Source organism: Sinocyclocheilus grahami, unplaced genomic scaffold (assembly GCF_001515645.1).
Source record: "Sinocyclocheilus grahami isolate Dianchi unplaced genomic scaffold, SAMN03320097.WGS_v1.1 scaffold226.1, whole genome shotgun sequence".
Classification (NCBI taxonomy): Eukaryota; Metazoa; Chordata; class Actinopteri; order Cypriniformes; family Cyprinidae; genus Sinocyclocheilus; species Sinocyclocheilus grahami.
Genome location: NW_015505405.1, coordinates 585,397 through 599,910, shown reverse-complemented (window position 1 = coordinate 599,910; position 14,514 = coordinate 585,397). Strand labels below are relative to the sequence as shown.

The following is a 14,514-nucleotide window of genomic DNA, read 5'->3' as shown; positions in this document are numbered from 1 at the left end:
ATTATGTCCCTACTGGATGCAACAAATGCCTTGTTTATAATGGGTTTTTAATGTTTTTGTCTCGTCGCTCCGGCCGGGACAAAGCATCACAATATGGTGAGCGGCGTAACATTTCCGTCACACGCTTGAGGTATTCGGCCAATCACAACGCACTGGATAGCTGGCCAATCAGAGCACACCTCGCTTTTCAGACCGATGAGCTTCATAAAAATCGACGCGTTTCAGAAAGGAGGGGCATAGAGGAGAAACAATAATGTACAGTATGTGGAAAATAATGTGTTTTTTTAACCTTAAACCGTATAAACACATTTCATTACACCAAAAACACAAAATAATGTTCTTTTTAGCAACATCATATGACCCCTTTAAACACAGTGTATTGTACATTGTGTTACTGAGAGATCAAAGATGATAATGTATTATTACTGGGATCAAGGGCTGCAGCCCACATGACTGTAAAATATTTGTTGGTAACAACTTGCTGACAACTCTAAATACACGACCACAAACTTGATTCAACGTCCTGTGCATCTGGAACCCAACTGCGAATTCAGAAAAATGCTGTAAGATTTCACCATCACTGAGACCCCATCACTGACAAGCCGATGTGTGATGGAGGTCAAGAATGTGCTTACAAAATCCAGAGTCATCACAGAAATGTTTGGAATTAATGTATGATCTTTCAATTCTTTTTGATCTACAGGCTTGAAATTGGTTTTGTAGACAAATGAACCATGCTTACGCATGACTTTCTCTACAAAACTAAAACAAAACTTTTATAAAACACTTACTGCTGAGAAAAATTAGCCGTGGGCGCTGATGTTTTCTAATGATGTCAGTAATACAGTCAGCAGTTGGGATATTTTGCAATCAGAATGAGATGATTCATGGTTTACTGATATGACATGATTTTTGCTACTGTGTTGGAAATGTTGTAATGACAAAGCATGACTGTGAGCCAGAAGATCTCAGTTGAAAATTCTGAGAATGAGAGTGTGTGAGAGAAAGAGTGTGGGAGAAACAGAGAGAGGGAAAGGTTATTTTCCAGTGGCTCAGCTCTCTTCTCTACAGACATTTCCTGCTCTGGCCACTGAAAATAACCCACAGGAAAGTGGCCCAGCCTGGACTAAAAGAGTGGACTGTAACCCTCGCACACAATTTCATGATCTCACAGACCAAACCAATATGGCGCACATTAAAATATATAGCAAAATATATTAAAATGTTATCCGGATTCTATAGTTTTGGGGTTACTCTGATTCTTAAAGCCATTCACACCATAAACAACCACTTTTAACAATAACTTTAAAGTTTTAATTAATTACTGTCATAATTCCATGAGAATAGGGAAGTCCCCACCACAACTAGGAACAATATTGTTGGAATCACTTGCAGTAATCACGCTTTTCCAGCTGATGAATGATAAAAACATTCACAGCCAATCAGAATCCACCTGGTTTTAAAGAGGCTACATAAGGAGCTTAAAATATCATCTTGTTGTGATGTTGTGTGCCAGAATTAGAATTAGAAATTTGATTGCATATCTGCTGCCACTGCCAGACAAAAAACCGATGACAGCTGTGGTTAAACAAGATAAAACGAGCAGACTGGACAGAAACGATCGTCAAAAATGCTCGCGTTTGCAGCGCACACTTCTTATAAGAAAAGGTTCAATAAAGTATTGTCTTTTGTTGTTATGGGCGCGTCTACAGATTTCTTGCCATATGTCTATGTTTCTTGCATCTCACGACTATGTCGTGTATGAAATAATGTCTGTGTGCATGTGTGTAAAACAACAAACTGACATAGTATAACTGTATATACATATTAGGGGGAAATGGTTAGAGAGTCGGACTCGTAAACCAAAGGTTGCTAGTTCGAGTCTCAGGTCCGGCAGGAATTGTAGGTGGGAGGAGTGAATGTACAGCGCTCTCTTCCACCTTGGGGAAGTCGTGGCCTAATGGTTAGAGAGTCGGACTCGTAAACCAAAGGTTGCTAGTTCGAGTCTCAGGTCCGACAGGAATTGTAGGTGGGAGGAGTGAATGTAAGTGAACGCTCTCTTCCACCTTCAATACCACGACTGAGTTACCCTTGAGCAAGGCACCGAACCTGTGTGTGTTCACTGCTGTATGTGTGCACTTAGGATGGGTTATCATATCTTCATCATGACTAGATAGACACGGTGAGTTTGTCTTTACTATACACGTTAGATGTGATCCACCTCATAGTAACAATCCTGTCAGATCGTCCATCCTTTGAGTGACCGTTACAGGTCGTCTGATCTTGTCTGGGGGTTTGGCAAAAGGAGAGTGGGACGGTTTTGACAATATGGGACCTTTAAAGCAGCAGATGACTAAACTGCAACACGCTGATAAAAAAACGCTTATCCATCGGTGTGGACGTTAATATACTTATCGTTGTTGTTATCTTTATACCAGGTTAATGTTGCGCAGGCATTCAATCAGGAAAGATGTGACTATATATTGTAATTTACAGACATGACTCAGACCTGTCTGTGTGAAAAAGTTTTTGGGTATTCTACGGACTCCCTGATTAGAAAATATAGCTTGTTGATCTATAAAGTCTTAGCCGAGGTGGCCTTTTTGCAGTGCAGTAGTGTAGTTATGGCATCTACTGGCAGAGGCTAACTAAACCATGCAACCATCCAAACAGTGATCCCTTGGTCATAACCACCAAAATATGTTGATTGTTATATCTAATAATCATTATATAGTTTATAGGCAAGTTATAAGTGCACATCAGTGAAAACAACAATAGCACTCATTATGTCTATTATTAAGAGAATAGTGATATTTTCTAATTTTTGGAGCCATTTCGGCTGGAGAGTATGTATCTACGTCATGAGTTTTCTGCGCTTTTCTCAGTATTATTCACGAGAAAGTACTCTTATAATCCAATCACTGCGCTGTATTATGCATGAGGTCGTATTAAAGAGGAGAATTCAAATCAAGCGCGTTTCAAGTTTTCGTGAGCATATTTCATATTTTATTGTGCTCCAAACATGAACCAGCACTGTGTATGCGCACATATGTCTTCTTCAAATGAAATGTGACCCTGGAGCACAAAACCAGTCTTAAGTCGCTGGGGTATATTTGTAGCAATAGCCAAAAATACATTGTATGGGTCAAAATTATTGATTTTTCTTTTATGCCAAAAATCATTAGGATATTAAGTAAAGATCATGTTCCATGAAGATATTTTGTAAATTTCCTACCGTAAATATATCAAAACTTAATTTTTGATTAATATGCATATGCATTGCTAAGAACTTAATTTGGACAACTTTAAATGCGATTTTCTCAATATTTAGATTTTTTTGCACCCTCAGATTCCAGATTTTCAAATAGTTGTATCTCGGCCAAATATTGTCCTATCCTAACAAACCATACATCAATGGAAAGCTTATTTATTTATATTATTATAAGCTCAATTTACCCTTATGACTGGGTTTGTGGTCCAGGGTCACAAATATGTGCAAATAAAGGCACTGATATGGTGGTATGCGATGACACGACGGATTGTGATGAGGCGTTCATATGTCGCGACTTTTCGTGCTCAAATTTGTTATTTGAAATGTAGATGCGCGGAAATAGAGAGTGACTTTTGGTGTAAAAGGGCCTTTACAGTTGCCAAAAATAATTTTTTTTTTTTTTTGTAATTAAAAAAAAACAAATAAGCAAGCCCAGCCCAGATGACAGAAATTGTAACTCAAAAGGAACATATTACTTTCTATAAAAAGTAAATAACAAATGCAGTTAGTTACTTTTTATGGAATAACACAATATTCTAATGCATTACTTTTAAAAGTAACTTTCCCCAAACACCAAGTACACCTAATCATAGCAAACATTTGTAAAATTTCTCAATGTATTCTCAATGAAACATACTGTAATGCCCAATTTTTTCCTAAATTGCTCAAAGGGTATGCGTTATATATTTTTTACTTCGGAATCGTGCTTGAACTGGCACAAAGCTATTACCATATCTGTAACCTCAATCAATCACAGTACATCCCTCAAATCAAGACCTATTAAACAAGACAACTGTAGCTCAGGATGGTGACGTGAATAATGACATATGCACAAACTGACCTGTTCACCTCACATGGTTCCTGAACTTCATACACGCCTGTGTTCACATCCTGGTTTGAATAAACCCAGGGCAGGTTCATGTACTCCGGAATCTCCTCGTATAATGGGACGTTCTCGTATTCCACTCCGCAGTCAGCCTCACTGTCAGCTTGAGCTTCTTCATCATCGCAAGGTGCGACCTGATTAGTGGGCGTGGCTTTATGCTCCTCGTATTCAGCATCAGTACGAGTGCAATCCAGGGACTGTCCACTCCGAAGCAACTTCGGAAGCAACCGTGCACACACACGCAGCTCTAGAAGTTTCCGCAAGCTACGGCGTGTTTGATCGGAGCGCACCAACTGCTCGGAAGATACGGATCCGGTGTCCACTCTCTGAAGATCTGCAGAAGAAAACGACTTTGCCCTCTGTTTGACGAAAAGAGGTCCCACACCTCCAGCCTGTGGTTGGCTGTTACTGCGAGTCGGCTGGTTCCTACTGAAGAGAGAGATGTTAGGAAGAGCGACTCGCCATGAAGGTTTCTCCTGAGGAGGTGCTGGAAGATCTCTGAATATGGGAGGACTGGAGTTAGGAAGGGGAGGAGGAGTGTGTGTTAGTGGAGGCGTGCTTTGCTTCTGCAACACGACGGATGCGGGAAGACTGTTTCGTTGGGGCTTTTTAGGCATGACTTTCGGTGACTTTTCCTCCCCGTCCAGAGACGGCTTGGTTATAGCTGCCACTTGTGAGCCACAGCTGAGCTTAATCTGTTTAGGAAGACTCCGAGTTATTGGGTATCGAGCAAAATCTCCATATGTGCCATCATCTTCATCATCGCTTTGCACCTCCTCATCTTTACACTCAACCTCCTGAAGATCTGATTGGCAATGCAAAAGCAAGTTGTCCACTAATGTTGAGGCCTTGCATGAGGAATCAACCATTTGTGGGAGGGATTTCTGTCGAGGTGGCGGAGCTGGAGGTTGCGACCCCTCCTCCGCAGCTGTGTTCATGGAAGCTAAAGTTACACCATTTTTCGGAACTGAATAATGGGTGGAGTCTAGATCAGGAGGCACGTCTTCAGTATGTGCACTGTGAAAAGAGTCTACATTGTGCAAAGAATCAGTGTTGGTTGAGGAGTCAGTGTCTGTGTTTTCCGTGTTATCTTTAGGGGAACATAAATTTAGAGGTGTGTCCGTGTAGGTGTGACAGCTTTTTGAAGTGTTTTGGGGATTTTCTAGTAATGTGTCTGTCTGAACGTGTTCAAGAGTCTCTGTAGGTGTATCTGCTTGAGTGTCCAAAGGTGCAGTTTCCACAACATTCTGCCTAAGAAGTGCCCTCCGAGGGCGTCGTGGATGGGGTACGGGGAGTGGCTTGCTGGGTGGTGCAGGAACACCATCATTGTCACTGGTGCAAGAGCTAAAAATGGAGTTCCCGGTGTGTTTCTGCTCTGCAGACCATTCCTGCAGACTTTCCGTAGGACTGTGTCTTGGGATCTGCACAGAAGTTTGTTTTTGTGTACCTGCCTGGTCTTTTTCTAGTGTGGCAGAGTTTGGTTTTTCCTGTGCCTCTGTGGAAGTGTGGGATGAGTCCGTGGGAGCATGCATTTGTTCCCATTCAGATCGGGAAGCATGTTCCAATGTGTCATTGTAAAACAACTGTTCTTTTGGGCTGTCCCCCTCTTTGAAAACACTTACCTCTGCTGTTCCACATACTTCCTTAGAATCCTCTGATTTGCTGTTACCTAGTTGATGACCTTGAGTACTGGGTGGTATAATGTAATGTGACAGGTGTGAGGATAGTAGAGCAGGAACCCCATTTTTGGAGACAGGGGGAAGTTGGGTTTTGCAGGGATCTTGTCTTGGCTGGAGAGGTTTCTGAGGGGCTTTGGGCAAACATGGTTTGGGGGCGACAGCAGGTTTTCCTCTCTTGTGCGCAGTGGGTGAGGGTGAAGGCAGCAGGATCTCTGGTTTTGGGGCGATGGGGGGAGGTGATGGTTTCTGCGACTGAACCAGCTTGGGTTTGGGGGCAACTGGTGGTTTCTTCATTCCTACATAAACTCACACAGAAAAGAAAGAGAGGGAGCTACATGAATTCCATGAATAGACTTGCATACCACATACACACAGCTGAACACGATGGCTCATGACTGAGATCAAGACTGAAATGCAGCTCTGAAACATACATCAGCATCTGCACATAGAAACTTTAGATTTATTTGATTCTCTGCTATTAGGATTGTGTGAGGTTCTGTAAATTATGCTCCAGTCCAGTATGGGTCATTATCAGGTCAAGATTTTGTCATCTTTCACAATAATGCTTAATAGCATATTCTAGTACAGCATTCTAAACAGTGGCTTCTAATATCCAAAATCTAATATCAGACCTTTCCTTTTATAGCCCTTCATGTACCAAGAAAGTATGTTAGATAAATGAGTTTAACATTTTTAGAGACATTCACCTATGTTTGGATATTGAAGAGCATTCAACTTTCAGAAAGAATGGATAATACAAAGTCTAATTAACTGTCAGGTCCATTTATTGAATTGTAGGAGATGACAGCTGCAATGTTGAGGAAAATATCCATATTTTACATATCACACACGTATCAAATGTTGTAGCCATTTAGTTTTTCTGGTGTTGCTATTATATCCCAAACTATTATGTTATGGTTTCATTGGAATAATTGAGTTGACATGATGCTGAAAATTTAGCTTTGATCACAGCAGTAAATTACATTTTTAAATATATTTAAATAGAAAGCAGTCATTTTAAATAATAAAAATATTTTACAATATTACTGCTTTTGCTGTATTTTGGATCAAATAAATGCAGGCTTGGTGAGCAGAAGAGATGTTAAAAAACATAAAAAATCTTACTGTTCAAAAACTTTTACTGTGTGGTAGTGTGTAAGTTGTGAAAGAAAAAATATAAGAATGATTAGGACAATCTAAATTATATACATAAATCAGTTTCTCCTCAGCCAATGTAATGTTGTTGAGCTGATGAAATTACAGGTGAAGGATGGTTTTGATATTGCCTGATTTATAAATGTTCTCATAAACATTAAAGTCTCAGATATCAAATAGGGACACAGCTATTTTGTATACATAAAAATTTTGTAATTCCTCTTAGTTTATAAAATGTAATCTTTATGAATTACTGAGTTATAGACAAAAACTGGAAATGTTGCTACGTTCAGAACTAATAGCAGGCATGGGATATATTCTAATGTCTCAAGAATCAGTGTGTAGTAAACACCCTAATTTCCAACAAAATGCAGTTACTACAATTCTTGTTACCATTACTAGCATAAAAATATTTTATAGGGGTCATATGATGCGATTTCATTTTTTCCTTTCTCTTTGGAGTGTTACAAGCTATCGGTGCATAAAGAAGATCTGTAAAGTTGCAAAGACTAAAGTCTCAAATCCAAAGAGATATTCTTTATAAAAGTTAAGAGTCAGCCACACCTACCTAAAACGGCTCGTTCTAACACACCCCCACATATCTACATCACTATGTGGGAAGACTTGCATAACGCCGCCCAAATGTTCACGCAAAGAAAGAAGGTGTAACTTTTATTCTCTCTGTAGTATTGTTGCTGCCACCATGTCATGAAGACGTTGTGTGTTAAATAATGTTCTTTTTAGCAGCATCATATGACCCCTTTAAATTGAGTAAAATAAAGATGTTTACATGGTTTGAAGCAGATCCTGTTAGTTTTAAAGTAACTAACGTTACAGATATCATAGAAACTTTGTACAGAAGACCCTACCATAGTGGAACATTTTGATTTCAGACCTCTCCTTTTACAGATGTCACAATTAACGATAAAAGACGAAAGCAATTGTGTTGACTTCGCTGAATTCACTTAGACAGCGCTTTCGGGAGAAAAAAAAACTACAACTTGGGTTTGTTGATATGCTCTCTTGAGGAAATGTGGTCTTCCCATTCCAAGGGAAGCAATCCAAGACCAGTGTTGCCAACTACTTTTCAGGGGAAGTTGCTAAAGGAAGGTTGATTTGTTGCTAAAAGTTGCTAAATGATGTTGTGATGATTTGCCATTACGTAATCACGATGCAAAATTGTGTCAAATCTCAGCAAAAACATATATGTTTTATATATGTTCATTTAGATTTGTTCGTAGCAATATAAATGCATAATATAATATTAAAATAGAAATAACTATTTTTAAATTCATTGAATTATCGAAAACGTACACCTTTTTGAACGATTACAATGTAAGTTTTATACTTTAAAGCAGTTTGTTAGTAGCTAGTCAGTATGCTGCACTCTTAAGAAAAGTACAAAATAATGCACGAGCTACTGTGTTAATACGAAGGTATTTTCTGGATTTCTTTTTCCACAGGTTCTTGTACCTGCATTTTTAATTACGCATTGTACTTTGTGTTTTTTCGGGTTACAACGGATAATGTCCTGGAAAGTTACTAGCACCTTTTCCATTTTTCTTACAGTGCACTAACTCATCAACAATCACTGGTACAAGCTACTGACAAAGTGTCTCATAAATGACAAAGAACAATATTCAATTATTATTATTATTATTAAATGAAACAATTGCGAATAGCAGCTAACTTAATTCCCTTAACGTGTGTACTGCTAGGCATCTTTGGTTTCCTCTTTTTGTGTAATTTAAATGGTCAATTGTGCCTTTTTATCGTTTGAGTCACTTATCAAAAGTTGCTAAAAGCTGCCAAGTAAATTTTAAAAAATTGCTAAATTTGTTGCTAGGTGCTCTTGGAAGAAAAAGTCGCTAGGGTAGTCTGAAAAGTTGCTAAATTTAGCAACAAAATCGCTAAGTTGGCAACACTGTCCAAGACTAATCCTGGAGGCGCCCTCCTCCGCTCAGTCGACCCGGAGCTCGTGCTTCAGTCCGGATCCAGGAACCGAGCTCACGAACCGGCTCTCGCCGGAGTCCCTGCCTCTTCCCCGGCAGCACCGAGCACGCGAGACCGAGTCATCCTCAGGCGGATGTACAGCAGTGGAAAGACATTCACGGGACTTCTCCACGTTACCCTCCAGCGGTGTCCATATCGATTGACGAGAACAAAGGAAAAAGTAGTAACCTCGAACCAAAATGGTTATTTGTGTGTATATTAAAAACCGAATGGACGGGGAAAGGAAATAAAGAAAGGTTGAAACAAAAGAAAGTGAAGTCAAATTAAAGTATTCCGTGCGGTTTCCATATATATATGCCTGGGAAAAAACCTGGATAAGGCTGAAAATAGAATCTCCCTCCAGGGTTCAGCTTTTAAAAACCACAACATCGTTCCTTACCTTCTTCATCCAGGAATGTGTTATGCTTGTCTTAAGCAGTTCGTCCCGTTAGCACAATATTAGCCTCTTACAGAGAATGGGAACACTTGAAGCTGCCAACGTTACTTCAATAAAGTTGCAACACATGGACATATTTTAACGAAACCGTTAAATATCGCAACTTCTCACGGTTTCTGACTTCCCTGCCTGGACTGCTTGTTCAACAGAAGTAACTTTACTCATCCAGGAAACTAACCTGTACTCATGATCCTCAAACGCCTCACTTTACTCCATGAATGAGCTGCATTCAGCACAGTTCCTTCAGATCCAGCTCTTTTCTTCTGGAGGGAGCCATTGCACGTGCTAAAAGGAGAGACAACTCGATATCTTCCAAAGGCTTTGTGTTTCTAATAAGCTGGAACGTGTTCCATGCTTGCCGTGGTTTTTGCCACCGCTTTTGTAAAGCTGGAACGGCGAAGTCCAGTCAAAGAGTTCAATAAAAACTTCCTCTATCCGCCGCTAGAGGCGCTCTTACTTGAGAAGCCCGATGCATTTAGTGAATCGGTTCGTTGAACGGATCGTTCCAATGAATCTTTTCAACAAACCGATTCAGTTATTCGTTTCTTCACCTATAAAAGAAAAAAAAGCGGATGTGTCTGATTATGTCAGCTAAATAACGGTTTCTTCAAGACGTGATATACGAATACACAACATTTTTGGACTCCCATATTGCCCACATCCTAATTTCAGCTTTGCAAACAAGGAATACATGTTGCACGACCACAACAATTAAATATGATATGTGCTTCAGCGACGTTTCCACCTTTATTTACAGTATGTCATTAACAGTTAATAATACCCCTTCAAGATCAACCGATTTTGGGGCAGAGTTCAGTCTTGCGCGATTCGATTTGACAGATTCTTCGAAAGGAACCGATTCCAATGAACGATTCGTTTGCGAATCGAACATCACTACAATGCACCATCAACTGTTGTGAATAAAAAGTAGATGCTGTTTGTAGCAAGGGGGGAAAAAATGAGATGGTTACAAGTTGGAACAGAAATAAATTATTTATCATTCCACATTGGGGCACATGCACATAGTGTGAGTTTATATATTTAATACATCCGACTGTATGTGAGGATCCTGTTCGTGGACTTGATTAAAATGCCCCAAAAGTGCTGTCTGGGAAGGTATCCCACTAATGTTTGGGATTAAAATGCCCCAAAAATGCTGTCTGGGAAGGTATCCCACTAATGTTTGGGATTAAAATGCCCCAAAAATGCTGTCTGGGAAGGTATCCCACTAATGTTTGGGATTAAAATGCCCCAAAAGTGCTGTCTGGGAAGGTATCCCACTAATGTTTGGGATTAAAATGCCCCAAAAGTTCTGTCTAGGAAGGTATCCCACTAATGTTTGATATTAAAAGGCCCAAAAATGCTGTCTAGGAAGGTATCCCACTAATGTTTGAGATTAAAATGCCCCAAAAGTTCTGCCTAGGAAGGTATCCCACTAAGGTTTGGAATTAAAATGCCCCAAAAGTTCTGTCTAGGAAGGTATCCCACTAATGTTTGATATTAAAATGCCCAAAAATACTGTCTGGGAAGGTATCCCACTAATGTTTGGGATTAAAATGCCACAAAAATGCTGTCTGGGAAGGTTTTGGGATTAAAATGCCACAAAAGTGCTGTCTGGGAAGGTATCCCACTAATGTTTGGGATTAAAATGCCACAAAAGTGCTGTCTGGGAAGGTATCCCACTAATGTTTGGGATTAAAATGCCACAAAAATGCTGTCTGGGAAGGTATCCCACTAATGTTTGGGATTAAAATGCCCCAAAAGTGCTGTCTGTGCTGGTAGCTCCTTAGGTTTCCGTACTATGATGTTTAAAAATGCTAGATGACCCAAAAACAGTCTAGGGAGGCACCTAAATAGGTTTGTAGACACTTTCTGTTTGTCTGTCTCTGTGGTCTGTTAAAAGCATTGTGCATTAAAGCATGTGTGGCTTGATCTGCCTTTATGAGTCAAGATTGGGGCTGTCATGGTAAGACTGTAACAATTAGGGCCTAGTTTTTCCTGGATCAACAACTTAATAGTCGATTCCAGCCAATATGTATCAATTAATTAGTTAAATAATTAAATAAAAATAAATAAATAGCTTCGCAGCTTGAAAGATTTTAATAAAAAGCTATATTTAATACAAATATAAATATATTTATACACACACATATAAAATATAGTTTAATGACTGCAAAAAAGTTCTAGACAAAGCTCCTATTACACTTTATTTATATATTTTAAACACACACACACACACACACACATATATATATTGGTGGTCGACCGATATTGTTTTTTTTGACTGCCGATATCTTGGAAAGCAGGGTGGCCGATATAAAGCCGATATAATTTTATTTGAATTCATAATCAAGAAATTTGAAATAATTTGAAAATGGATTAAAAAATAAATGTGTAAAATAAACATACTTATACTTTAGATGACAAAGTATTTTTCACAAATATTTAATAAAAATATAATAAAAAAGGAAGTAAACACTGTAACCAACAGGGCACTCAGTATTCTGGGAAGTTTGTGTGCATTGGGATTTGGGAATCATATTTTTTCAAATAAAGCCAAGGTAGCACTCATTTTACATACAGCACACAGTGAAAATGACATGAATATGGTAGTGGGCAAATGCATAAAGCGCAGCATAATTTAAAATCACGAGTTTAAAGTTTGTCGATCGTGCATCTCCAGTGAAGCTGAACTCTCCACCTGTCCGCATTCAAAATATCGGCTGATATATCGGCCTTGGTGAATTATCGGTCGACATATATATATATATATGTATATTTATTATTTAGTTTGGTATTTGATATAGTCAAAAATGTCAGGATGGCACAATTGTCCCGAGCTCTGAAGTTCCTTGAATAATAAGATTTTTTGGCATTATTTTAAACAAACAAACAAATAAATAAATAGTGGAGAAGTTTTGTTTTAAAATATTAGTGTTTTAAAGGTTTTGCAGGAATGAATATTTATTTATTTATTAATTTATTTAGGTGGGGCATGATCTAAAACAAAAATAAAGAAAACATTTTGTCGGGTCAGTCAGTGTGTTATAGCCAACATTCAGTCATCATATATATATGATGGTAAAATACCGGTAATATGAATTTAAAAGGTTTAAAAAGGTAAAATAATATGAATAAAAAAAAATATATAATTCATATTATTTGACCTTTTATGACATGGTAAGGTATTCATTCACTAAAAAATGTGTTTTAAAACTTTTTTGAAAATAATGTTACATTTGCATATTCAGGATGCAATGTTATTACTTTTTGCTTGGTGGTTGCACCACTTGATATTCTTTATTTTCTTTTTTTTTAAAACCCTATTAAACCTAAATAAATATTCGATTCCATAAGAACTTCGATTTTAAATCATTTGTTTTCCTTTCCGTCATCTTGGACATCCTCATTTGTCACTGACCCATGTTTATTTCGAGTTGTGTCTCTTTGGCCCCACCAGAACTCTCCGCTGTTCCAGTACTTGCAGGATCTAGGACACACAGATTTTGAGGCATGTTCTCCCGTTTCTCAAGAGGAGGAGCCGCCAAGCGCTGGTGGAGAGGAGGCACGGTTTCCTCAGGATATCCTCCCTTCTCACAGAGTGAGCGTCAGCACTTACCTTTTCAATACGCTAACCGTACAGCAACCTCAGTTTTGTATAGTGTTTAATGAAAGATCTTAATCCTTGGAAAAACTAAACATTTTTGTAAACTTGAGCTGTGCCGCTTGAATGAACAGAAGCGGATTAAATGCTAATCTGAATGGTGTTTTGTAACCAGCAGCTTTTTAAACACACATTGAAAGGTCAAATTAGAATCAGACGGATCCAATGCGAAATATTCATTTTCTCATTATTTATACACTACCAGTCAAAAGTTTTTGAACAGTAAGAATTTTAATGTTTTTATTAAAGAATTCTTTAGTAGAAAATAAATTAATACTTTTATTTAGCAAGGATGCTTTAAATTGATCAAAAGTGATGATAAAGACATTTATAATGTTACAAAAGATTTCTATTTCAGATAAATGCTGTTCTTCTGAACTTTCTATTCATCAAAGAAACCTGAAAAAACTCTACTCAGCTGTTTTTAATAATAATAATAATAATAAATGTTTTTTGAGCAGCAAATCAGAATATTAGAATGATTTCATAAGGATCATGTGACTGGAGTAATGGTGCTAAACATTTAGGTTTGATCACAGGAATAAATTAGATTTTAAAATGTATTCAAATAGAAAACCGTCATTTTAAATAGTAAAAATATTTCAAAATATTACTGCTTTGGCTGTATTTTGGATCAAATAAATGCAGGCTTGGTGAGCAGAAGAGACATCTTTAAAAAAAAAAAAAAAAAAAAAAACACTTTTCAAAACTACAGTTCAAAAACGTTTGATTGGTAGTGTATACCGATGTATTTTTTTCTAAACCTGTATGTCCTTATGTTCAGTGGAACACCAAAAAAAGAAATTTAGCGGAATGTTCACACTGCTCTTTTACCATCAAATGAAAGGGGATGGGGACTTGGGCTCCAAAGTGCCAAAATGTGTATTTTTATACAATGAATTATTTGGATATCAAAACTATATATATTTTTTTAACCTCAAAATCACTTATTTTATAGGAAATATAAAACACACACACTCCCTTGTCTCAGTTAAAGGAACACTCCACTATTTTTGAAAATAGGCACATTTTCCAACTCCCCTAGAGTTAAACAGTTGAGTTTTGCCGTTTTCGAATCCATGCAGCCGACCTCCGGGTCTGGCGGTAGCACTTTTAGCTGTAGCTTAGCATAGATCATTGAATCTGATTAGACCGTTAACATCTCGCTCAAAAATGACCAAAGAGTTTCTATATTTTTCCTATTTAAAACTTGACTCTTCTGTAGTTACATCGTGTACTAAGACCGACGGAAAATGAAAAGTTGTGATTTTCTAGGCCGATATGGCTAGGAACTATACTCTCATTCCGGCGTAATAATCAAGGAACTTTGCTGCCGTACCATGGGTGCAGCAGGCGCAATGATATCACGCAGCGTCTGAAAATAGTCCCCAGCTAGGTAACTTCCAACGT

The 14,514-nt window shown here is 38.1% G+C and overlaps 3 protein-coding genes across 3 annotated transcripts in view; 2 read left to right on the top strand and 1 right to left on the bottom strand.

Moving 5' to 3' along the window:
• LOC107597032 (FYVE, RhoGEF and PH domain-containing protein 6-like) overlaps nucleotides 1-9,803 on the bottom strand; it is a 55,795-nt gene extending 45,992 nt beyond the window's left edge. Inside the window, 4 exon segments of the mRNA XM_016287937.1 lie at nucleotides 455-567; nucleotides 570-650; nucleotides 4,124-6,132; nucleotides 9,619-9,803. Of these exon segments, the coding sequence (XP_016143423.1) occupies nucleotides 455-567; nucleotides 570-650; nucleotides 4,124-6,132; nucleotides 9,619-9,628 (2,213 nt within the window). The 5' untranslated portion in view covers nucleotides 9,629-9,803.
• acot18 (acyl-CoA thioesterase 18) overlaps nucleotides 1-14,514 on the top strand; it is a 446,653-nt gene that overhangs the window by 166,107 nt on the left and 266,032 nt on the right.
• The window catches only part of vezt (vezatin, adherens junctions transmembrane protein), a 28,091-nt gene continuing 23,368 nt past the window's right edge, over nucleotides 9,792-14,514 (top strand). Inside the window, exons 1-2 of the mRNA XM_016287936.1 lie at nucleotides 9,792-9,926; nucleotides 12,901-13,041. Of these exons, the coding sequence (XP_016143422.1) occupies nucleotides 9,792-9,926; nucleotides 12,901-13,041 (276 nt within the window). The remainder of the gene's footprint in view (nucleotides 9,927-12,900; nucleotides 13,042-14,514) is intronic.